The sequence below is a fragment of the Leptonychotes weddellii genome, chromosome 9 (assembly GCF_054177405.1).
Source record: "Leptonychotes weddellii isolate Sample4059 chromosome 9, ASM5417740v2, whole genome shotgun sequence".
Taxonomy (NCBI): domain Eukaryota; kingdom Metazoa; phylum Chordata; class Mammalia; order Carnivora; family Phocidae; genus Leptonychotes; species Leptonychotes weddellii.
Genome location: NC_138377.1, coordinates 172,340 through 196,898, shown reverse-complemented (window position 1 = coordinate 196,898; position 24,559 = coordinate 172,340). Strand labels below are relative to the sequence as shown.

At 64.5% G+C, this 24,559-nt stretch overlaps 1 protein-coding gene across 7 annotated transcripts; it reads left to right on the top strand.

The window, feature by feature from the left end:
- Positions 1–418: 418 nt before the first annotated feature.
- Positions 419–24,287, top strand: PACS2 (phosphofurin acidic cluster sorting protein 2). Of its 7 annotated transcripts, none has more exons than XM_081829786.1 (23): positions 419–550; positions 1,718–1,843; positions 3,195–3,357; positions 3,876–3,949; positions 4,168–4,224; positions 5,422–5,481; positions 7,608–7,765; positions 9,442–9,532; positions 9,852–9,923; positions 10,393–10,619; positions 11,560–11,692; positions 11,959–12,063; positions 12,230–12,336; positions 12,567–12,721; positions 13,060–13,170; positions 13,461–13,569; positions 14,331–14,363; positions 17,488–17,530; positions 18,824–18,866; positions 19,016–19,151; positions 19,966–20,192; positions 20,421–20,534; positions 21,178–24,287. In XM_081829786.1, the coding sequence occupies exons 1-23, from the start codon at positions 434–436 to the stop codon at positions 21,294–21,296; spliced, it is 2,580 nt and encodes an 859-aa protein (XP_081685912.1). In that variant the 5' UTR covers positions 419–433; the 3' UTR covers positions 21,297–24,287. The 7 variants fall into 7 exon arrangements, with proteins under 7 accessions (XP_081685912.1, XP_081685914.1, XP_081685911.1 ...); XM_081829788.1 differs by having other exon boundaries at positions 4,168–4,248; positions 10,477–10,619; XM_081829785.1 differs by having other exon boundaries at positions 4,168–4,248.
- The last annotated feature ends 272 nt before the right edge of the window (positions 24,288–24,559 follow it).

Sequence of the window (24,559 nt, the reverse complement as noted above, 5' to 3'; positions counted from 1 at the left end):
TGTCCCGTGACCCCCCGCACCCCGGCATTGTCCCGTGACCCCCATGCACCCCAGCATTGCCCTGTGACCCCAAGCATTGTCCCGTGACCCTCCCCGCACCCCGGCATTGTCCCGTGACCCCTCTGCACCCCAGCATTGCCCTGTGACCCCAAGCATTGTCCTGTGACCCCCCACACCCTGGCATTGTCCCGTGACCCCCACACCCCACTGCTGCATTTTTGGTAGTTACTTTAAATGTGGCAGTGAGTAATCTGGATCATCTAGGGGAGAACTAGAGGGTGACAGGATGGGGACATTTCTAAGGCTCTTGACAAATCTCCCCAAGGGTGCGTTTGGGAATCCCATGAGCTTATGCCTCCCACTGCCTGGTCTGTGGCTCTTCACCGTGAGAGTTTGAGGGCAGTGGGTTTCACTGTGAGATGCCCCCTTGTGAATGAGCAGCCGTTTTGTTCTGTCCCAGGGCTCCAAACGGATCCTGCGGTCCCATGAGATTGTGCTGCCCCCCAGCGGACAAGTGGAGACCGACCTGGCGCTGACCTTCTCTCTGCAGGTGGGCCTGGCACGTGGGCAGGGGGCAGCGGCCCACCTTGCAGGGATGTTCTCCCTCAGTGTGCTGTCCTCCTAAATGTTAGAAGACATGCGTGCTTTATTAGTTCGCATTTTCCCTCCCGGTCCTGTGCTAAAGAATGTAGTGAGGCCCAAGCTCACTCTCAGAAAGTCATTTTGGGGATGCCGGGCTGGCTCAGTCGGGAAAGCATGTGACTCTTGATCTCGGGGTGGTGAGTTCGAGCCCCACATGGGGTGTAGAGATTACTTAAATAAGTAAATAAACAAACAAACCTGAGAAAAAAAGGCCATTTGGCTCCAGTGTTCAGAGAAGATGGGGAGGAACAGGGGACCTCAGTTTTGTAAGTTCTGACCCCTTTGAAGTATGTTAGGTGCCCCTTGCTTGCCCCACAGCATGAAACAGAACCTCCTCCCCACGGACCCTCCAGAGCCCAGGTCTGTGGGTGGGAGCAGGCTGGCCCCAACCCACCCGCAGGGCGCTCATCCTGCCTCCGTTCCTCTTCGCACAGTTGTTTAAGGTGGGTGCTGTGTAGATTCGCAGACGTGCGTAACACACTGGGCTTAGCGTCGGCCCATCGCACACCGGTTCAAATCTCGTCTCCCCGTGAGGACCCCACCTCCTGCCCCACCACTTCTCCCCGCCCCGGCCTGGCTGTGCCCGGGGCGGGGGCACGTGACCCCAGCTCTGGCATCCCCTGCGGGGGCTTCTGGGGTCTGCGTGGAAGTTTTCTTTTGCGGGATCCGCTTTATCGGAGCACGGCTTCCAAGACGTGCAGTTCGCGGTCTTTAAGCGCTGGCCAGCCGGGCACAGGCGTGCGGATTCTGTGAGGTTAAGGGACGCATTTGCGAGCCTCTGTTGGTGCACACGAGCCCTGCTCTCGCAGAAGCCCCCGTGGTGCTCTGATGGGCCACTGGACCAGCGCCACCTCGGGGTCACGCCCCTGCCGTCCGCGTCGTGGGCAGGGTCGCTGGCTGACCCCGCTGATGACCCAGAGGCCCTGGCCAGCTGCTCACGTCTGCCGGCAGTGGCTTTTCCCGTGTCCCCGACGGAGGCCCCCGGCAGCCTGGCGAGGAGCGAGCCTCCGGGCTCGTCGGTGCTGCGCTGGTGTGGCCACGGGGACAGACGGCAGCCGTGACCCCTTCTCTGCAGTACCCTCACTTCCTGAAGAGAGAAGGCAACAAGCTGCAGATCATGCTGCAGCGGAGAAAGCGCTACAAAAACCGAACGATCTTGGGCTACAAAACGCTGGCGGCGGGCTCCATCAACATGGCCGAGGTGAGCGCATCCCCGCTCAGCCAGAGGCCCCCATCGGGCCTCATCTGACGGCCTGTGGGTTCTGCCCAGCGTGGGTCTGTCCCGTGCCCCCCAGGGAGCGCGTCCTCCTGGGACACCCGCGTCCCCTTCCGTGGGCGCTGGCCCTGGCCCGTGGGCTGCCTAGGCGGGCGGCACGTGCTTGCTGTGGGGTGGGGGCGCGGGCTGTGAGCGTAAGGAAGTTCCCTGGTGAGGCGAGGAGGGGACCTTCATGCAAACGGAACTGACCAGCCGGCACCACCGTGTCTCGGAGGACCTGCCGTCCCGAGCTGTGGTTGGCAGCCGAGGCCCCTCGTGTCCTTTGTGCTTCGGGGCCGTCCCCGTCACGGGGTCGCGCTCAGGGCTGTCCAGGCACTGTGATGCTCAGGAACGCGGAGCTGTGTTGGTGCCCACCTGGGGCAGGGCAGGGCTGCCCCCACACCCCTCAGCCCTGCTCCTCTGGCCCAGGACTCCCATGCCCATGGCACCTGGTCAAGCCTGCAGGCCTCCTGCTTCCCCTCAGACCCTACCTGCCTGACACTCCCAACAAGCGCCCTTCAGGCCGGTGGCACAGGTGTGGAGGGCGTGAGGAGGAAGACCGTGCACCTGCCTGTCCAGCTCTGCCCGTGCGCGGAGCCTTCCTAATTTGGTCTCTGAGATGGTAGCAGTCGCGGATGTTACCTTTCTCAAAAATTTCATTTTCGTACTCTACTCAAGGGCTGGCACCCCAAATCAGGCTCCCCAGATTAAAAATAATCGGGTCCATGAAATCCCAAAATTTGGATTTGGTCAAATGACCCCAAAGGCAGCTTGTAGGATGCAGAGGCTCCGGCCTGCAGGGGCGTCCTCGGAGTTGTCACCAGCCAGGGTGCGAGGGGGTGCGAGGGGGCGCGAAGGGGCGTGTGTCCCTGTCCCTGGTCTGCTTGAAATCTCTCACGACCCGAATGGCTCCAAGGACTCACCGGCCTGCTGGGTGTCGGCTCTGCCACACAAGACCCCCAGCCTGTGCAGGCGGCCGGTCCTCCTTGGTCCCCCACGGACATGGGTCCCTGGACGCAGATCCCGGGGCTTGGTGGCCCCGAGCCATAGCCTCACACACAGTCTGCTCCGCGCTGCAGCCCCTGGACAGGCGGGCTCAGACCCTCCCCTCCTCGACAGCCTTCAGTCCCCAGTGGCTGAGCCTGGCGCCGGCCCCCAGAGTCTTGACCAGTGTCCTCCGGCCCCGTGGGCGCGTCTCCTGCCTGCCCCGTGGCCCTGCTCCCGTGCACCCAGGAGGGGTGCTGCTGGGTGCTGGCCCTGCGCCTGGGCCCCTTCTAGAGCTGAGCCCTGCCCCCAGGTGATGCAACACCCCTCCGAGGGCGGCCAGGTGCTGAGCCTCTGCAGCAGCATCAAGGAGGCGTCGGTCAAGGTGGCCGAGATCTGGATCTTCTCCCTGTCCAGCCAGCCCATCGACCACGAGGACAGCGCCATGCAGGCGGGGCCCAAGGCCAAGTCCGCAGGTGAGTACAGCTGCAGGGGCTCCGCTTGGCTGCCTCCTGGCCCCCTTCCCGCAGGTCTGGGAAGCTGGGGAGGGACCACGAGGGTTTGCGGGTTTCCCTGGGGCTGGGTGAGCTCGCTGCACCGGCGACATTGGGCACTCTGGGAGCCTGGGCTGCAGGCGCGCGAGCTCGGCGGCAGGCAAGAGGTCATGGGCCTGATGGCGGTGCCTTCCTGGGTCTGGGCACAGGTCCTGGCGTGGCTGTCAGCACCCTCGCGATGGCGGCCGCTGTCCCCCGGAGGTGCGGGAGGGCACGTAGGGGACCCAGTTGGGCACGCGATCCAGGCTGAAGCGCCTGAGGTCCGTAGGGGCCACCGTGGGAGCGGGAAGCACGGGCCTGCCCCCTCCCCGAAGTCTGCCTGTGGGGGCTGTGCATGGCTCCCCATGGGTCCAGGGGCCCGTCCCCTGGCCGCCGCCTCATCGCCCAGGACACCGGTCGGAACCTCGAGGTGCTCCCCCTTCCGTTTGCTCATTCCATAGATAACTACTCCGAGGAGGAGTATGAGAGCTTCTCCTCTGAGCAGGAGGCCAGTGACGATGCCGTACAAGGGCAGGTAAGCCGGGGCCCCGTGCGCAGGACCGTGAGGCCGCGTGGGCCCCCAGACGCTCGGGGTGTGGACGGCCAGGGACCCCTGAGCTGCTGGCATGAGGGTGGCGCCGAGAGGGGGGTGGAGGCTGGGAGCTGGCCCCCCGCGTGTGCCCCGGGGCCCTGCCGCACGCCCACAGGTGCTCTGGGGGTGCCCTCTGCCACTCCCTGTGCTTGTCTCCCCAGGACTTGGACGAGGAGGACTTCGATGTGGGGAAACCCAAGAAGCAGCGGCGATCGATAGTAAGAACGGCATCCATGACCAGGGTCGGTGGAAACTGGTTTTACTAACACTGGGGAAGGGCGGGGCTGGGGAGCTGGGGCCCCAGATTGGGCGTCGGGACGGGAGGCGGCCGTCTCGGGGACCCCCCCGTGGCCTGGCTCTGCTGGCTTCTCCTGAGGCCCAGCCTCTTTGTGGGGCGTGAAGGCAGGGAGACCCCACGGCCTTGTGCTGGCAGGTGGGTTACGAGGTGCTGGTCATCGACCCGGGAAGCTTCACCGGCGGGGTCCTCGTGCTCATCCCAGAGGGCAGGGAGGAGGTGGGACAACGGCCGTCCTGTTCAGGCTGCTCCACGAGCAGAGCTGGGGAGGCTATGTGCCTCCCACCTGTGCCCAGACAAGCCCCTCGTTTCTGCTCAGCGTCGGGCCCACCTGGCACGGTGGCCCCTGGGCTCTGGCCATCCCGCTTCTCCTCCAGGAGGAAAGCTCCAGGCGGAGGCCTTAGCCCGTCACAGAACGCCCACCACTGGGCACAGAGCCCCGGACAGTCCCAGGGCCAAGCCGCTCCTGTGTGCGGGGCCGTGGCCCCAGGCCCGGGCTGCGCAGTGGGTGGCCCCGGAACGCTTGGGGCACAAGCCCAGCTCAGAAACCTCTGCCCCCTCCTCTGGCAACGCTGGGAGGCCTGGGCCTGGTCCCGGTACAGCGGGTGGGGCATTTATGGCGGCACCTGTGTGAGCCTGGTTCGGGGCTCAGGGGCCTGACGCCTGTGGAGGGGGTGTGGGAGTCCTTTCTAGGGTCACCCCCTTGAGGGGGGCTGGGGCAGCTGCCTCACTCAGTGGCCAGAGCTCAGCCTCTGAGGCCCAGGGCAGCGCTGGGCACGGTGGAGCTTGGGCTCCCTCTGAGCCCTTGCCATCCGCCTGCCCCCCGTGTGCCCGGCCCCGAGTCCCGCTGGGGTGAGCTGGTGCCTCGGGCAGGGCCGGCAGCCTTGCTCACATGGAGGGAGAGACGGCGCACGCCCCCCCTCCGGCTCCTCCCCGGTCTGGTCCCAAGTCCAAGCACAGCTGTGGTGTCAAATGCTTGCAAAGGGGTTGGCGCTGTTGGCTGCCGAGAGCCGGGCTTGCGTGAGCCGTGGGGACCGTGCCTCCCTCCCGCCGAGCCTGCCCCGTCCTCCCAAGGGAAGCCGGCCCCTTGGGTTCTGATTCTGTCCTGCTTGTCTTGCAGCAACAGAACTTCAAGCAGAAGGTCGTGGCGTTGCTGCGGAGGTTCAAAGTGTCAGATGAGGTGAGTGACCCTGCCTGGACTGCCAGGCCCATGGCGTCCTGTGAGACCCGGACTCTGGAGGCATCCGGGCCTCGTCCTGGCTCTGCCACTGACCGTCCCACCCCCGGGGCACCTCGAGGGCCGAGCCGAGGCCGCCAGCGCGTGTCTGCGGTCACAGACCCGGGGGGAGGCTGGATGTCATTTGGGGGTGTGACCATGCGTTTTGTGTTTTGTGTCATTCTAAGTCGAGGGTATTTGGGGGCCGTTCTCGGTTAGTTTCTGCGAGACCCTGCCGCCGCACACACAGCCCCCCATCGACACGCTCTGACCTGCAGCTTCCTTCCTCTAGCTGTTTTCCACTCTCCAAATTTGCTGGGATGGGTTTGTATACCTTTCATAACCACAAAACAATACCTCAGTTTTCCTTTTAACGTGGGCGTAAGAGAGTTGGCCCGCAGGTCCTGGATCACCCGGGAGAGGTGGCGTGTAAGTGTCCACGTGTCCCCGCCGCATGTGGTCGTCGCTGCACGGAGGGTGACGGCCGCTCGTCCACACACGTGAAGGGTCTTGCGGCCGGGCGGCAGCTCTCCTCAGACGCTGGAGCTGGAAGCAGACCCATCTCAGCCTCAGTCCCCCCAGATCCGTCCATGGCTTCTGTAGGATCCCTGTCTGCAGACCGGCTCGTCCCCACTCTGCACGGAAATGCAAGGAACCCGCAGTAAACAACAGTCTTGGAAGATAACAAGGTGGAAGGACTCACACTTGCTAATTGCACAACTCTCTAAGAGGTGCAGTAATCGAGACCGCGCGAGGGATTAGTGGTCAGTTTCCAACAAGGGTACCAAGACCACTCAATGGGGGAAAGTAGGCTTTTCAGCAGAAAGTAGTAATACAGCCAGGTGTCCACACGCACAAGGACCTCACACCACGTACAGAATTAACTCCAGACGGATCAAAGACCTAAACGTAAGCGCTTACACGATGAAACTCAGGAGAGTGATCTTGGTGCTCGGGGGCCGGGCCCTGTGGCTTAGACAGGACAGCAGACGCACGAGCCGCCAGAGGGAAACCGGTAAGTCAGAGCACATCAAAACGTAAACGCCTCTGTGCTCCGAACAGCCATCAGGGAGGTGAACTGTCACGTAGACAGTGTTTGCAAATTATAGATCCCGTGAGGGACCCGTGCCCACAAGGTGGAAGGCACCCTTACAACCCCAAATAAAGAGACAATCCGGAGAGAAATCAGTTGTCCAGTTCAAGAGTTGGTCAGAGACTCAGACTAGAGGTTTTCTCTGAGGAGGGACCTGGATAGCCAGCAAGCCCCTGAGAAGCTGCAGGGCGACCTCCTGAGGCCACAGAGGGTAGCCGTGACCTCGCAGGATAGAGTGTGGGGGTGCCGACGTCGGGGGGAGCAGCCGGACCTGCAGGGCTAACGGGAACACCCCACGGGGCGGCCACTGCAGAAGACAGCCTGGCAGTTCCTCCAGGTGTCAACTTCACGCTTAACCAGCGGTCACCCCAGTGGTCCCGTACCTGGTATCCACCCCGTGAGATCCAGGATGTCCACATGAGGACTGAGGGACAGACAGTCCCAGGAGCTTCGTCTGGCAGCAAAGCCTGGAGCGTCCATCCGCTGGTGGCCAGCTAGACCCAGGCCACGTTCAGGGGCAGGCGGGTGCTGATGAGGACTGCACTGGAGGCCAGCAGTGCGGACGCCTCCTGATAGGCATGCCTGAGTGGGAGGAGCCCCATGCCGAGGGTGACCATTTCTGTGGCGTTCTGGAGGAGGCCCATGCATGGGGATGGAAGTCAGCTCAGGGTTGGGGGGAACAGTGAGCGGGGAGAGGCCTTGGGGAGGGAGGCATCCCAAGCCCTGACTGCGGTGCGGACCCGTCCCAGGTGGGCTCCCTGCCCTGCACTCCTGCCGTGCATTTCTCTGTTGAAGTAGGAGCCACGAGGGGCAGAATGGCCGTGCTGTGCTCGGCACCCGGTGACTGGAGGCCCTAGAGGTCACCCCAGCGTCTGGCAGAACTGGGCTGGTAGCACATGCCAGAGAGAGGGTGCTTGGTGGCTCCGTGCCTTCTTGCCGTCTGTCCTGCCAAGGGGACCCCCCCAGACCAGCCCTCACACGTCTGACCTCCCTATAGGTCCTGGATTCAGAGCAGGACCCTGCAGAGCATGTCCCTGAGGCAGAGGAGGACCTGGACCTTCTGTATGACACGCTGGACATGGAGAACCCCAGTGACAGTGGCCCGGACCTGGAGGACGATGACAGTGTCCTCAGCACCCCCAAACCAAAGCTCAGGTGAGCACACCCACCACCTCCCTCTGCCGCCCGGCCCCAGCAGGGGCCATAGGGTATCGTGCACTTGGGGACACAGGCTCTGGTCAGGGAGGAGGGGGTGGACGTGCATCCTAGCAGGCGGCCCAGGTCTGCGGTGTTTGTGGAGGGAAGTGACAGGGTCACGGCTACGTTCTGGAAAGATCTCTCTGGAATCCACTGGGAGCATGAAGACAGGAGACCAGTTAGGAGGCATTGGGGTCGTCCCTGCAAGAGGTCGTGGTGTCAGAGGTAGAGGGGTGAGAGCTCTGGGTGGGGAAGGCGGTCTTCCCAGGGTCTTGGCTGGGCCGAGCGCGGCATCTGTCACAGGAGGCAGCCAGCAGGTGGGGGGCCGTGGGGTTCTGTGCACTGGGGACACGGGGAGCTGGGGACTGCAGAGCATCCCTGTCCTCCAGGAGCCGGGTGCCAGCCTGGCTGGGGCAGGAGAGGGCAGGAGGCCCTGGGCTTGGGGTCGGGGGAGGCTTGACCCACGGGACCGAACAGCGTGTGGCTGCCAAGTGGGGGCCGTATTAGCGTCCAGAAGATCTGTGGCATTCTGGCTTTGCTTTTAATGCTTTTTTGTGGTTTTTTTTTTTTTTTTTTCTGAGACAGAGAGCACGAGCGGGAATGGGGGGAGGGGCAGGGGCGGAGGCGGAGGCTCCCCGCTGAGGAGGGAGCCCGATGCGGGGCTCAATCCTGGGACCCTGGGATCATGACCTGAGCCAACACTCATCCGACCGAACCACCCAGGCGCCCCTTAACTCTTTGATATGAGTCGGTGGGACAGAGATGCCCACGGGGAGGGTGGGCTTTCTGTGCAGCTGCTGACCTCCCGCCGCCCCACGTGGCCAGTCCCGTGTGGGCACGCCTGTGGCGTCCGTGGGCTCTGGTCTAGGTGTCAGTCACTGGCCTTCGCTGCAGATGCAGCTTGGGGGGGTCCACTTACAGGCTCAGCGCCCCCTGTGTCTTGCCTGCGGCCCCCCCACCAGCAGAACTGACAAGGCCGTTGAGGCACCTCAGGCTTTGCCACCTTCAGCTGGAACAGGTCTCTGCTTCTGTCGTCCATGGGGTCACCTCGGCTGCCGGCCATGGGCCAGCTGGTGCTCACAGTCCCGGGGGGGGCTTGGGCACCTCCGGCCCTGGCCCTGCCCTTGCCTTTCCCTGTCCCTGGGGGGCTCTATCACCAGACTGCCTGAGCCGCGCCCACCATTTCAGCCTGAACTGTGTTCTGAGTCTCTGAGTCTGAGCGCCCCCCACCCCGGCTGTCTGCTGGGGGCAGGGTGTTTGGCCTGCTGGGCTGGGGTCACCGGGTCCTGCTGATGGTGCCCTTGTGGCAGCCTTGAGCACGTTCCTGTGTTGCTGCGAGCTGGCCGTGGGCCTGAGGCTCCCCAGCCTTCTGCTGGTGGAGCTGCCCACCCGAGCCGCCGGCCGCCTTGCCCAGGGTAAAGGCCAAGAGTGGTGGGTTTCAGGGAGGCAGGTCTTATGCGGACGTCAAAGCCGGTGGAGGAGCCGAGAAGGGCGGCAGATTGCGTGGTGCTCAGCATCCTCCCCAGGGCCATGGTTCCCAGCCCTGCATGGCTGCCAGATGCCATGAGGACAGTGCCGACCCTTCAGTGGGGGGAGGGTCCTGGAGCGTGACCTCTCTCCGTCCCCACACCCAGGCCCTACTTCGAAGGGCTGTCACACTCCAGCTCGCAGACGGAAATCGGGAGCATCCACAGTGTCCGGAGCCACAAGGAGCCTCCGAGTCCCGTGAGCAGGCCAGGCCCGGCAGCCCCTCCCTCCTGGTGGGACCTCAGGCCAGGGGTGGGCCGTCCTGATCTCCCCGTCTCCCTGGGTCGCTCAGAGTGTTACTTACACTCGGTGTTACACTGTGCTCCTGGGTTTGTATGTGGCTGGAATCCCCTGCCCAATGCCACATGCCTGTCTTGGGGTGACCCTACACCCACGGTCTAAGAAAGCCCCGGCCAGTCATCCCCGGCTGCTCCCAAGCCCAGGTCTCCCTGCCCGGAGGTGAGCCAGCCTTGTGCCCACCATTGAACACATCTTGATGTCCATCTTGTCCACACAGGCCGACGTGCCTGAGAAGACTCGAGCCCTGGGAGGCAAGCAGCCAAGCGACAGCGTCTCGGACACAACCCACGTGAGCAGGCGCGGGACACGTGCATTGGGTCCAGCACAGAGCCCACTTACACACTGCCTTCAGGGCAGGCCTCAACGTGGGGTCCTGAGCTCACACCTCCCAGGCCCAGTGCACAGAACCACAATGAGGGCGCCCCTGGGTTCACCCCCACCCCGAGGGACAGTCAGGGTCCGGAATCACCTTAGTTCTGGGAGGACAGGGGGTGTCCCCCTGCTTTGCTGAGCACAGGCCCCGTGAACACTATAGTTGACCCCTGTTTCCCTCATGGGGGTTCTCGAGGAAGGTGTCCTGGGCTGCAGGGCAGGTTTTAGGGAGGCTTGGGGGAGGCTTGGTGCTGGTCTCCCCTGGCAGCCAGGACCGGGAGCCCCGTGGTTGGAAGCGGAGGTCAGCTCGGCTCCCCAGCGGAAGCATCTGTGCCGCATGTGGAGAGCTGTCAGCCTGAAACCAGCCTACACCCCACCCAAACCAGGGGCTCCTCGGGCCTGAGACTGGCTCCCGAGGGGAGGCTCCCGCAGGACGTGCCTACCATCGGGCCCCCTTCTCTGCATCTCAGAGCACACCCGCCCCCGGGGAGCAGCCCGCACAGCCCGAGGACAGCCCGGAGGTGGAGACCTCCGCTCTGGACGTGTTCACCGAGAAGCTGCCGCCCAGCGGGCGGATCACCAAGACGGAGTCCCTCGTCATCCCCTCCACCAGGTGACAGGATGCCCTGGGGAGGCTGTCGGCCAGGCATTGCCCACATGAGCCAGTGTGGCGGGCAGGGCCCCGTGACTGGATGAGACTCACTTAGGAGCACAGAGATTTCGGGGCCTGCCCCAGAGGTCCACGTGGGACCCCACACACCCCTATTTGTAGCTAGCTGCCAGCAGGCCTTCTGGGGCTGAGGTGTGGTCCCGGCTGCCCATCTCACGTTTTCCTGCCCCTGGCACTGTTCACTGGCACCTTATGGACCAGCGTAGCCCTGGTGCGGGAGGCGTGTGCCCAGCTGGGCCCAGAGTCCGGTGTGGTCAAGCACAGCAGCAGCCCCCGGGCAGCCTCCGGCACGGCAGCTCTGTGGGGCCAGGACCCTGCCCCTCACGGTGGGCATCACAGAGGAGGGCGTCTGGGTGGCAAGGACCTGGGCAGCTTCCCCGTGGGGGTCACTCCCGCGGCGTCTCTTACCCGCCCCCACTGCCGTCTCGGTCAGTCTGGGGGTCATCTGTGAGCCCCTCCCTGGGACGTGCTCCCCAGCCCGTCTTGTCTTCACCTTCCTTGGGCACCTGGCCGAGCTCCCAGCGCCCTCTGTACGGCCATGTGTGGCCACGTACTACCACACCCCCCAGGACCTGCGTTCCTGCCCTGAGACCCGCTGGGCTGGGGCCTTCTGCAGGCGGACAGCGGAGCCCCCTTCCTGGGGCCATGGTTCCGTGCCTCCAGCACTCCCGTGTCGTATCAGGCCTTATGTCCACGTGGAGAGCGCATGTGCCCAGTGTGTGCGCGGCCTCCACGTCAGCCCTTTGCCCCCAGAGGAGCCCCCACTGCCTGCCACCTGCCCTCCCACCCTCCGTGAACCCACCACAGCCCCGCCGCTGAGCAGCCCCCTTCCCTGGGGCGGCGAGCACGTGGGCCTGCCCCAGCCTGTGCTGCTCCCCGGCAGGTCCGAGGGGAAGCAGGCCGGCCGCCGGGGCCGGAGCACGTCCCTGAAGGAGCGGCAGCCCGCGCGGCCGCAGAGCGAACGGGCCAACAGTCTGGACAATGAGCGCTGCCCGGACACGAGGAGCCAGCTGCAGGTGCGCACTCCAGGACAGGTCATGGGCAGAGGCCACGGCCGCCCAGATCTGACCCAGTGCTGGCAGCTCAAGGGGGAGGCGGCCCGGCCACCTTGCGGGCTGTGACGGTCCCACGGAGCCTTAAGCCCAGTGACCTGTCCAGTGCAAAGCCGAGTTCTTGAGCAAGAACAGGGCCGGCCTCTCCTGCCCACTGCTGGGTGGCTGCTGGGGGTGGGGGTCAGCTGGAAGGTGAGGGGCTGCAGCACCCCTCCCACCTGTGTCTCCAGATCCCCAGGAAGACCGTGTATGACCAGTTAAACCACATCCTCATCTCTGATGACCAGCTCCCTGAAAACATCATTCTCGTCAACACCTCCGACTGGCAGGGGCAGGTGGGGAGGGGCCAGGGGTCCTCCCTGCAGTGGGAGCGGGGCGGGGTGGGGTGGGGGCGTCCCCTCCGCGGGGGGAGAGCCCGCGCCTGGCGTTGCGTGTCGTGGGGGTGTGGCGCTGACGGGAGGCGGGTGGAGCGCTGAGGCTCACTCCGCGCCCTCGCCCCAGTTCCTGTCGGAGGTCCTGCAGAAGCACACGCTCCCCGTGGTGTGTACGTGCTCTGCCGCTGACGTCCAAGCGGCCTTCAGCACCATCGTCTCCAGAATACAGAGATAGTGAGTCCAGCTGCCCCGGGGCGTCCGTCGGGGTCCCTGCATCCCAGGCTCGCCTGGGGCTGTGTCCGGGGGCGGTGGTGGGCCGCAGACGTGCCCACCCACAGGCCCCCCACGGCCCGCCTTCCGTCCGGATCTGGGCGGTGGGGGGTCCCCGTGGCGGGGGGGACCTGGCAGCAAGCGCGGCTCCCTGAGGCATCTGTCCCCTCTCTGTCCTGCCCCCGGGGCCACAGCTGCAACTGTAACTCACAGCCGCCGACCCCCGTGAAGATCGCCGTGGCGGGAGCGCAGCATTACCTTAGCGCTATCCTGCGGCTCTTCGTGGAGCAGCTGTCCCACAAGACCCCCGACTGGCTGGGCTACATGCGCTTTCTCATCATCCCGCTGGGTGAGAGGCTCCCGCGGGGGGGCAGGCGTGGAGCGCTCGCCCCTGCGCTGGGCACCCTTGGGGCCCCGCACCCCGTCGTCGGGCTAACTCGATGCTGTTGTCAGAAGCAGGGCAGGGTGGTCGCGAGTCCTTGTAAACGATCAAACCCCGTGGAACGTGGCTCCGCATCTGTGGCTCGCACGACGTGTTACTGGGAGGCGCCGGGTCCTGGGGGGGGCTGCCTGGCACCCCGCACCCTCTGTGGTCCACAGCGGCGCCCCCGCCCCCAGGAGCAGGGAGGGGCTTCGAGGGCCCACAGAGCGGGCCCTGCAGCCTGACCCTCTCCCCTGGGCCCGCAGGGTCCCACCCCGTGGCCAGGTACCTGGGCTCCGTGGACTACCGCTACAACAACTTCTTCCAGGACCTGGCCTGGAGAGACCTGTTCAACAAGCTGGAGGCCCAGAGCGCCGGTGAGGCCTGGGGCCAGCCGGCCGGGTGGGGGCTGCCCTCGCATCCTGCCTCCAGGAGCCGCCACGCCTCCGGGAGCAGAAGTGGGGCCTCAGCCGGGTGCTCCCCACTGGCCGCCATGGGCCTCAGAGCTGGCGGGCCACGGGGTCCCGGACGAGGGCTCCCAGGGATCCGGAGGAGCCGTGAGGGCAGGGGGGGCCCTCAGCTGCCCCCAGCATTCCCACTGCTCCCAGGCTGGGAGCTGGGCGGCCCTGGGGGCACCCCACGGACCCTGCCCGGCCTTCTCGTGCAGTGCAGGACACACCGGACATCGTGTCGAGGATCACCCAGTACATCGCAGGCGCCAACTGTGCCCACCAGCTGCCCATCGCAGAGGCCATGCTGACCTACAAGCAGAAGAGGTACCTCGCTGGGCCCTGGGCAGGGCGGGGTGTGCGGGAGGGCGGGGGCGCCGGCTCCGCGCCCCAGACACGGGCCGCCCCCAGTTGCCGGCCCTCCGTGGGCCTCCCTGCCCGCTGCTGGTCTCAGAGCCTTCGGGCAGCACCGGGGGGCTCGTTGGGACGGTCATCAGGGACAGACCTGGTTGGCCAAGGGACGGAACCCAGGCTGGGCTTGGGGGGAACGACGTGAGAGGGCCTGGCAGCCCCAGGTCCTCCTCTGAGTTGGTTAGAAGGCACCGGTCGATCTTTCTCTATTTTGTACGTTGGAATTTTCCATAATGAAGGTTAAAGGAATAACTGTAATGCGTCCCTGTCCTAGTGGTGACCTGCTCACCGGAACGCAGGCCTGGGCTCCCTCAACCTCCTGGGCTTCCCGGGCCCGGAGACACGTTCTCGCCCTGACCCCGGGCAGGACGGCGGGCAGGAGCGGGGGGCCACCACCAAGGCCGGGCGGAGGTCTGGCTGCCGGCCCGCAAGGGCGGACGGCCAGTGCAGGGAGGGTGGGCCAAAGGGCCGACTCTGCGAAGTGTCTGGGCTCCCGTCCGCGGGACGCTCCGCGGCTCTCCCGGCGTGGGGGTAGGAAATTCAGCTGACGCGTCGGCGAGCTGCAGCGGCTGTGTGGGCCCCGAGCTGGAAGCCGGGCAGCCATGCCACACTGCGACGTGCGTGCTGAGCACATAATAACATGTCTGTGTTTTCTCTTTTGGTGGCTTTCTGAAAAGGAAAAAGAACTTTCATTTTGACTTTACCCTCAGGTACCGCTGTCCCTGGGTCTGCGTCCCTGTGTCCCCAGGCTGGTCTTTAGGGCTGTTTAGCAGTATGAGCAGCTGGGGGGCGTCTCGTACCCTGCCACCTGTCAGGCAGGGCCCTCCACTGAGCGGCAGGCGGGTGGGTGCCCCGAGCCAGGACTTTGCTCTCCGGCCCCCACCCAGCTCGAAGGGCAGGCTGTCCTCTGTCCGCTGCAGTCCAGAGTTTGAGTCGAAGAAGTGGCCAAGTTGACCCCCCCGTGAGTGAGTATCTGTGTTTCTGAAGCCCTGGGCACCACCTCTTGCAGTAGAAGCAGGTGCTTGGGGTCTTACCACGAGTCACTGGCCACTGATGCCATGTCTGGACTTTTGTCCCACCACCTTGTAGCTGATGACCTGACTCATTGCTGCCGATTCTGCACGTGGGGACGTGCAGGCCAAAGGGTGGGGGGCCCGCCAGATGGTGCACACTCCCAGCCTGGCTCTGGGTCCTGCGCCCGGGGCTGCAGAGAGCGGCACAGAGGGTCTCCCGGCCGTTTTGTGGCTCAACTGGGCAGGTGGCCAGACCGCGGAGACCCCCACGTGCAGTGAGGGGCTTTTCACCTGCAGGTGGCTCCTCCCTTGAAAACCTACATGTTGGGAGCCACACTCCGAGGCGCCCCCAGAGCTGCCCTTTCATTTGGGGTTCCCTTTTCTTGTCCTGGCAGCCTGCCTGCCGGGCCCCCCTCGGGGCACCGCTCCACCCTGGGTCTTGGGTTCTTTCTCTCCTGGGAAAGCCCGCCAGCCCAGGGTCGCTGAGCCCGAGGCAGCCTCCTTGCTGGACAGACCAGGAGGAGGGGTCTGCGTCCCTATGTGGCCCTGCTAAACGAGCCTCTGTGAGCTAAAGAAAGACCAGCCGTGGCGTGCCCCGTGACTGCTCGAGCCGCCCTGGGCGCCATCCTGCGGACACCCGCAGCCTGCTTTGCTGCCTGGCACCAGCCCCTCGTCTCTCCAGCCCAGGCTTTAGGGGACCCTGGCCCTCGTCCCATGACTCCTGCCCCCACCTCTGCGTCACAGTGGTGACACCGGCCCCTGGGTTGGGGCCCCAGGAAGGCCCAGTGTGTTGGCCACCCTTGGAGCCCGGGACCAGGAGGTCAGCAGGCCACCTCTGTCTGCTGTGGGTCAGGAGACCCAGGAGAGGGTAGGCGGTGGACATGGCCCTCGGGGCCCCATCTCCTCCTGCCCCCGTGAGAGCACCTGCAGGGAGGCTCTAGACCTCACGCAGCGCCTGGCCTGACCTCAGACCACGCCTGCGGTGTGCGGCCCCAACAGCTCCCTCGGGTCCCCTGGGGGTGGGGGTGACGTCCAGGGCACTATGTCCTCAGCGCCCTCCCAGCTCTGTGCTCCCAGCGTTGAGCTGAGGCACGTTTGTGCTCCCCCCACGTGGTCTCATGAGCCACAGGCCCAGGGGCCCCCGCCATGGAGCCACACGTATGAGCCTTAGGAGTTCTGACCCGTGCCCCGCCCGAGACACGCGTGCTCCCTCTGCGTCCAGAGTTCAGGTGGCGAGGCCTCAGTGGCAAGCCGGTGTCACCCCTGTCCCGCTGGGCGCGCCTCAAGTGCTGAATGTCGTCTGCATGGCCAGGGCTCAGCTTGGCTTCTCAGAGTCCAGCAGCATCCCTGTGTGGTGGTGTTCCCCCGCGGCCCCGCCAGGCCCTCGCCTGCCTCCCTGCGTGCTGCTCTTGGGGAGGGTCCTGGACCCCTGTGGGCTGGAGCCTCCCCCGCCCTCGGCCGGGGGCCCATGAGGACCTCGCATGTGAAAGCCGGCCTGGGCACGGGGTTCGAACTGCTGTGTTATCTGTGGATAAGCTCTGTTCCCCTCAGGTCAGAAAGGCTGGGGATTTGGCCATATTCAGTGGGATGGCCCAGATCTGTAGGTTCTTTTATCCAGAAACGTTTGCCAGGTCGTCCTCGGAGGCGTGATGGGCGGTGCCGGGGCAGAGGCCATGGTCCCTGTGTCCAGGTGGCGCCCAGGGGCCTGCCAGCCCGGTCCCCTCATGCGGGTGCTGTGCTGCAGGGTGAGGACAGCGCCTCCTGCTGGCACCGGCCTTGGGCGCCCGGTGTGCGTTCCCTGGGGAGCACTGGCCGGGCGCCCGCCTCCTTCCCGACAGGAGCAGGGCTGGGGGGATGGCCTGAGAGCCAGGGAAGCTGGGGCAAGGAGGCGCCCCCCTTCTCTGAGGTCACAGGAGGCCCAGGAGGCCCAGAACTGGCCCTGCCCGGTGGGTTTTCCCAAAGGCCAGGAGTTGCTCTTACAGCAGCCTGGGAGCCTGGTGCCCAAGCACCCTGTCCCCCACCGGGAGAGCCACTCAGGCCCCAGCCCCGCGGTGGAGACCAGTCATTGCAGAGCCAGCTGCAGGGATGAGCTGCAGGACTGGCCTGGCCCACGGAACTCAGATGCTGGTTTGCGTCCCCTTGGCTGCTGCCCCCACCCCCCCCCCCCCTGCCCCGGAGGGACCTCTGACATGCCTGCCTGCCCCAGCAATCCCAGGGAAGGCAAGGCTCTCCTAGAAGACATGGGGTGCCCAGTCCAGACAAAACCTCACGGCCGCCCATGCAGGCCGGCCTCCTACAGCAGCACGGCCCCGAAGCCTCAGTCTCCCCTTCAGGCTGCTCTTGGGGTGGCACTCTGCCAGAGCATGGTGTGTGCACCCAACCCCCGAGGTCAGAGGCCTGGAAATTGCCCCTGCCCTGTCTCTCTGGTTGGTGTGGACTTTACCTAGACTGTCCAGGAGAAAACCTCCACACTCTGGCTTTTGGTCACCCCCGATCACTGGAGGAAGCCCAGACTGTCCCATGGGGGGGTCCTGGGGCACATGCAGCAAGCTGTCATCTTGGGGCTGTGTGGAAACGGAGGCCTGCAGGGTTAGCAGAAAGGCGGTCGGGCCTGGACACCAGGCCCCTGGGCTGGAGAAGCTGGTTCCTGCACAGCTTCCCACAGGCCTCTTGACCTCAGCTGCAGGGAGCTGAGCTGAGGGTCGGAGGGCCAGGCCAGGCACTGCAGGGATGGGTGTGGGCATGGCATGGGCGGCATGAGGCCCTGGCTACTGCCTGTCTGGGGGAGTGAGAGGTAACTGTCTGTGTTTCTTGTTCTTAGCCCTGACGAAGAGTCCTCTCAAAAGTTCATTCCCTTCGTAGGGGTGAGTACTTCTCTGGTGGGGCTCTTGCCGTACCCGAGGCATTCTTCCCGTGTGGCTGGCTTTACCTGCATGGGAAATGATCAGTCTGCCAAACTTTTTTTTATAAAGTCTGGTTTTGCATTAACTTGATATGTTCAAGAACCTTCTTCACCAATTTGAGCTGAGTGCTCCTTTAAATCAACCCCCCCATCTTAAAGCTCATTGTTTCCTTCCTATGTTGAGTAGGGCTAGGCCCAGAGGTGGTCACTGCCCCCGGCTCTGCTTGGAGGCTGACAGGTGCAAGCAAACAGTTCACCTGGAGGCGAGGGCTCGGTGCTCAGCGCTCAGCACGTCCTGGGCACACGGGCTGTGTCAGACTCGGCTGTGGGTGGGCGCCCAGGGTCAGCAGGGTCTGGGGACAGGTCCCACTGGGATGGGGCAGAGTGGTGCTTCTGTCCCTTAGGAGCTATAGGACAGGAAGGGGTGCCTCCCGTACCAGCCTGCCCAGCTGGGAGTGTGGTTTGCAGATTGGGAGGTTTGTCTTTTTTCCCACGGCTGAGGATTAACAGCTGCTCCGTGCTGGCTGGAGGGGCCACTGCCGTGAGTTTTCATAGCCGGGAACCTTGCTGCGTGGCCTCCAGCCCCGGCATCTGCTATGAGAGCCATGGGCAGTCTGGCAGACGGGGCCACCGGGCAGAGCAGGACGTCCACGCGGTCGTTTACCCTGGCTGGCCGTCAGGGCAGCTAGCAGCCCTCTTGGGCCGGAGTTAGTCCAGGACAGCCTGTCTCGGGGAACCTTCTGTAGTGACAGGAGGGTCCTGACCCACTGGATGCAGCAGCTCCAAACACCCTGTGGACACTGGAAGCACCCATGTGACTGAGACATAAGTTGTCACTTCATTTACTCTTCCGTGGCTCCCACACCGGTCAGCCCATGTGGCGCCTGGTGCAGGCCCTAGCTGGGCAGGGGTCCCTCACACCAGGCCAGCCGTGGGCTCAGGGTTTGTGGAGGGGCCGCAGTGTGGGCCCTGTGCCCCCGCCCCAGTGTGCAGGATGACCCGGGAGGGTGCTTCTGCAGCCCTGTCCCGCACAGGGACACTCAGCCACGGCCCATGCCACCCTGGGCTCAGCTATGCTGCAAAGACAGGAAGAACCGAGACCCTGCCCCTGCCCCGGAGCTCCCGGGAGGGTGGGGCATGGCAGCCAGGCGCCCTCGGGGAGACAGCACTCGTCGTCTGTCTGGAGCCCAGCACCTGGGCGGGAGGGCTGGTGACTCTCCAGGCTGCTGCCAGCCGGCGTCCCATTGCCTTCCAGGTGGTGAAAGTTGGAATAGTGGAACCGTCCTCAGCCACGTCAGGTAGCCCCATGCTCCCTGCCCGCGGGGCCAGGAAGGGGAGGGCGCCCCACCGTGGGAGGCCTGGCAGCCCCTCCCCTCCCCTCCCCCCATGGCTGCTCGGGGGGACAGAGGCAGAGGGGAGCTCAGCGCTGCCCAACTCCTTCCCAAAGGTGACTCAGATGACGCGGCCCCCTCGGGCTCCAGCGTGCTCTCATCCACCCCACCGTCCATGTCTCCCGCGGCCAAGGAGGCCTCACCCACCCCGCCTTCCTCCCCGTCAGTGAGCGGGGGCCTGTCTTCCCCCAGGTAAACGTGGCCGCACGAGGCAGGCGCCCCACCCCATCCTGACTTGAGCGTGCCCCTGATGCAGCGGGGCCTCGGGTTAGAGAGCACTGAGAACCACTCATGGCCACGGCCATGGCCGTGGCCGCACCTCTGGGATGCCAGCAAGCTGAGGGTCTGGCCGGAGGGGGTGCTCAGAACAGCCATTGGGAAGACACGGGCTTGCTGGGGCCAGGTGCCCCATTGGGTGGGGGTGGCCCAGGTTCTGGCTGGCTTAGGAGATTTGTCCCCCTCCCCCCAGCCCTGGGGGCACTAGGGACAGAAACCACACGGAGTAAGTGACTGGGGGACTCTGCATGCAAACAGGGGTCGGGAGACTGAGATGTGGGTAGAAGCTGTGGGAGCCAGGAGGTGGGGTGGTCAGCAGCCCCTCCTAGCCACCCTTGGGTCTTTGGTGAGCAGAACTCACCCACACCCCCATGGGCCACAGGGTCCTAGGGCTGCTCCCGACTTCCATGGGGGCCACACCTCAGATGAGGCTGGTTGACCTTGGCCCTCCAGACTCAAAGGGGTGGTTTGAGAGCAGACGGGCGGCAGGCTCAGGTGCTCCTGGGTGACGTCGCATCGCGGCCGTGCCCACCCACAGGCACAGACTGGGCTGTTCCCGGAGGCCAGGGACGGACTGCAGTAGGCTCCAGGGCTGGGGCTCCCCTCTGCGGGTTGGCTGCTGCAGGCGGCCCCCGGCGATGGGCCACACGGGCGCCAGCCGGCACCTCCTCCTGCCTGTGCCAGCCGCCGGGCAAGGACAGAGCAGTGAGGCCCCCTCTGCTTTTTGCAGCCAGGGCGTCGGCGCCGAGCTGATGGGGCTGCAGGTGGATTACTGGACGGCAGCCCTGCCCGCAGACAGGAAGAGAGAGGTGGAGAAGAAGGACCTGCCCGCCACCAAAAACACGCTCAAGTGCACCTTCCGGTCTCTCCAGGTCAGCAGGCTGCCCAGCAGTGGCGAGGCCGCGGCCACGCCCACCATGTCCATGACCGTGGTCACCAAGGAGAAGAACAAGAAGGGTGAGGTGGGGGGATGGGCCGACTGCTGGGGGAACTGGAGGGGTGGCCATGCAGGCCCCGAGCTTGCCACAGGTCTGGGGGCCGCTTCTGACCACACCACAAGCAGCGAGCAGAGGCCACCTTGGCAGGCGGGAGGGCTGGCGGCCGTGGTCACAGTGGAACGTGGGTGGCACAGGACAGCAGGGCTCCGAGGGCCGTGGCTGAACCCTGCAGCCCTTTCCCTCCTAGTGATGTTTCTGCCCAAGAAAACCAAGGACAAGGATGTGGAGTCCAAGAGCCAGTGCATCGAGGGCATCAGCCGCCTGATCTGCACAGCCAAGCACCAGCAGAACATGCTGAGGGGTGAGCACCTGCGGGGGCCCCCAGCACTCGTGGGAGGCCAGTTGTCCAGACGTCCTTCCTTCAGTGCGGAGCCCGCGGGGAGGTGTCTAAAATATGAAAGGAAACCAGAGGAAGCTGGACTGCTTTTTAAAATTCATCTCTGGAAACACTTTTGTCCTGCTATGAAATGCGTATCACGTAGTTCGAGCTTCGAATCCATTTTGATAAAGCATTTGTATGCATAGAACAGCTTTTTAAATCCTGAGAAATAATTTCTCAATCCTTCCCATTCTTTTAAGATTGATTTATATATCTCAGACCTTTTATAGAAGATACTCTATAACTAGTTATTTCAGAATATGGAGCCCAAACAGTTTTCTCTTCATGAGTTCGAGTCTGATGACCACTGTGGTCAAGAACTGCCCCGCCTTCCTCCGTGGCTTTTCTGGTTTAAGTGGAGAGTGTTTGAACCCAGTTTGCAGACCCCTGCTGGGGCGGGGGGGGCCGTGGATGAGCAGGTCCCCCAAATCAGGGAGAAGCTGGCCAGGAGCCAGGGGAGGGTGGGTAGTGGGAGGACTGACCTGCAGGTGTCTCGTGGGCGCCTGGGGTCCCCGGGGGTGCTGGGCACGGTGGGCAGGCAGCTCAGCTGGTCTTGTCCTCACAGTCCTCATCGATGGTGTGGAGTGGAACGATGTCAAGTTCTTCCAACTGGCGGCCCAGTGGTCCTCCCACGTGAAGCACTTCCCCATCTGCATCTTCGGACACTCCAAGTCCACCTGCTAGCCCTGCCCTGAAGCCCTGGACGGCGAGCGCCGGGAGGGCCCAGCTGCTTTTCTGTTAACGTTTCAGTTTACTACAGAGACCCTTAAAAACACAAAGAGAAACAGTCTTAAGTATGAACGTGCTCTCAACCCGGAAACTCATGGGGAGGGGCCCCCCCCTGGAGCCCATTAACTGCTCTGCTCATTAACCAGATGTGCCGGCGGGGTGGGAGGCCAGGTGGACAGCGCTGAGCTCTGAGAATCACAAAAGGTGTGTTTTGGCCTCAGGACCTCCCGAGCCCCCCAGCAAGAAGGGTCCTCACCCTCGCGTCCTGTTCTTCCTGAAAGCCAGGACTGTGCTTCCTCAGGGAGCTGGGGTCAGGCGGGCGGCCTCACAGATCCACGGGCTGCTTGTGTGCCCAGACACAGAGCTGGGTGGCTGGAGGCTGAAGGCCGGCCTCCTGTTGGGGGCGCCCTGAGCAGAACATGGCGGCCGGGCAGCCCAGGCCTGGGCCCAGCTGCCCACCAGCCGAGAGATGCCCCAGCACCACCCACTTGTGGTTCCCAATAAACTCCAGCCTCGCGGGGCAGCGGAGGTTTTATAGTAGCAGATATTTTTAATGCTTTTAAATACATGTTATAATGTAGCTGCCAAACAGACAGTGCTCTTCCGATGTCCCAGTGGCCCCTGGGGCTGGGGCAGAGCCAGCCAGCGCTGTCCCGCGTCCCAGCCCCCAACACCCGCCTCACTCTCCCTCTGGCTGTTCTTGAGCCATCACTATGCTTCTGCTGGTTGTCCCTGCCCCAAATTTAGCAAGCACAGTGGCCCCCACAGCTGGCCCCAGCCCGCTCGGCCTCCTCCTCCCACCTGGCCCCCAGGCCGGCTAGGCGGGTGTCTGGGCCCATACAGCACTCATGTGGCCAGTGAAAGCTCAGGCAGGGCAGCCTAGCCTCAGGAGCCAGGCACCACTGGACCTGTAGGTGCAGCTGGGGGTACCCTGAAGAGGCACAGAGCCCTGGCCTCTCTGGGCCAAGCTCCCTAGAGCAAGGTTTTGGGTTTGGGTCCCACCCTGGGTGGTAGCATCACCCCCTGCCTTTCCATGCAGCAGGAAAGGGACATCCTGACCTGCAGCAAGAGTCCAACCCAGTCCCGCTGCTCCCCCTGCAACCCTGCAGCCCACTTTGCGTGGGAAGAGCCCACCAGTTCCCATCCTTTGGCAGCTGTGGCCCTGGGATCCTGGTAGCCCATCCAGGGGGCCACACTGGCTATGCTCAGAACACAGTGCCAAATGCAGGGCAGGCTGCAGGCCATTCCTGTTCTTCCAGAGGACAGGCCTCACCAACAGCCCATGGCACCGACAGGTCTGCCCCTGGGGGAGTGAGCGATGGCCCACTCTTCTTAGCTGTGACCTACCGGCTTCCTTCCTCCCCCAAGGCAGTGGCCCCGGGCTAGTCAGGGAGCAGGAGGACATGGGCCTGACCTTGTGTATGGCCCTGCCTCGGGGGTGCCTGTGGGCAGAGGACCTTCCCCATGAGGGCCCAGACTCCTCCCCTGACAGCTCCTGGGACCAGGGGCCCTAAGCCGAACCCTGGCCTGGAAGGACGGGGTCAAGGTGCAGGCTGCTGAGCCCCAGCGTCTCCCGTGGCCTGTACCCTCAGAAGCAGGCCCTGGGACCTTGAGCCTCCCTGCCCTGGTTCCCGCCACTGGGTCTCAGGGCCTTGGTCACTGGGTCTCAAGTTTCCTTTCCAAAAGTCACTCAGCAGGAAGGAGGTACAGGGGAGGCTCCTGACTTCACTTTCTAGGCGCAGAACTGACTTTAGAGGAAGGGGCCAAATGGGGGGCAGTCACGTCCTTTCTGGCTGCGGGCAGTCCCTCTCCTGGGACCATCCCTCCCTCCACCCCCACCCCCCGTCCACTTCATAGCTATGTCCTCATTCATGCAAGGGGAGCACCTTTACCCCGGGCCTACAGAGCCCAGTTGCGGTCTGTCCTGTTCCTAAGTGCCATGGGGCCCACCCGCCACACTGTCCCCAGGCCCAGGAGGTCATGCACACAGCCCCAGGCACCGTGACTCCCTCAGAGACCTGGGCTGCGCTCACCCCTGTGCCTCGGCTTCCCCAATGGCTCAACAGGGTTGGTCACGTTTCCCCTGCCTACCTCATGGAGCTGTTCTGAGGATCCATGGAAAAGCACTTTGTCCCTCCCAGGAAGAGGATGCAGAAGCCAAAGCCATCCGTGACAGAACCGTGCAGCTGTGAGCACGTGGGGGTGGCGTGGGGGTGAGGTGTGTGGCCCCGGCAGAAGCAGCCCCCCCAGAGCAAGGGTTCTCAGCCCACCGGGTGACCAGTTGGAACTTGGGACTCCAAGGGCAAGCCACCCATCACCGCTAGGCAAGGCCGGGCGGGGTCCCACTGCTTCCTCGCTCCTCCCATGCCCGTCCCCTGGGTCACTGTCTCCTCAGGGCATGCTGGCCAGGGTCCTGAGTCAGTGTCATGGCTGCGTCTCGGGGATGGCACTCAAGGACGGCCTTGCTGCCCTGTCCTTGCCCCCAGACGGGAAGACCAGACTCCTCTCCGGGGCCTGGCCTTTGTCCTGGAGCAGATTCCTCGTTAGGAGACAGGGCCACTTGCTTCTAAGGGCTGCCGGAGCTCCTACGCCTGCCCCCTGCCCCCTTCCACACCTGGCCTCCGTGGGCGGAGTCGGGAGAGCGTGTCCCCCGCAGGAGCCCGCGCCCGAGGGCTGCGCTTGGCGGCCACCGCGGGGGGCCTGAACCTGCAGGCCGAGGAGGGCCGCTCTGCGTCTCTGCAGACCCCGTCCAGCTCATCGTGCATTGTTTAGTTTCTAGGATGTACGTGTTGCTAGGGTTTTTTTTTTAAATGGAAAACAGGATTAATGTAAATAGCCTCTTTGGGGAACAGATTCTAATCTGTCACGTATGTGACCACGTGGACTATTTTAAGGTGCTGATGCAACACTAATAAACCTGGGGGCACCCCCAGGCCTTCCTCCCTCCCTACTGTGTGATTCCTCCAGGGCCCACGGTCCGCAGAGCCCCGGGCTCCATCCCCGGCGCGCACTCCGCGGGCCGGCTAGCGCCCCCGGGTAACGGACGCGGGCGGTGGGGGCCACGCCCCGCGGAGCACGGAAACGTGGGGGCGACGCCGGGGGGCGTGGGGGGCACCGCCCGGGGGAGCGGGGGAACGTGGGGGGGTCGCCGGGGGGCGTGGCTGCGGCCGGTGGGTTCCGCTGGGGGGGCGTGGGGGGCACCGTCCGGGGGAGCGGGG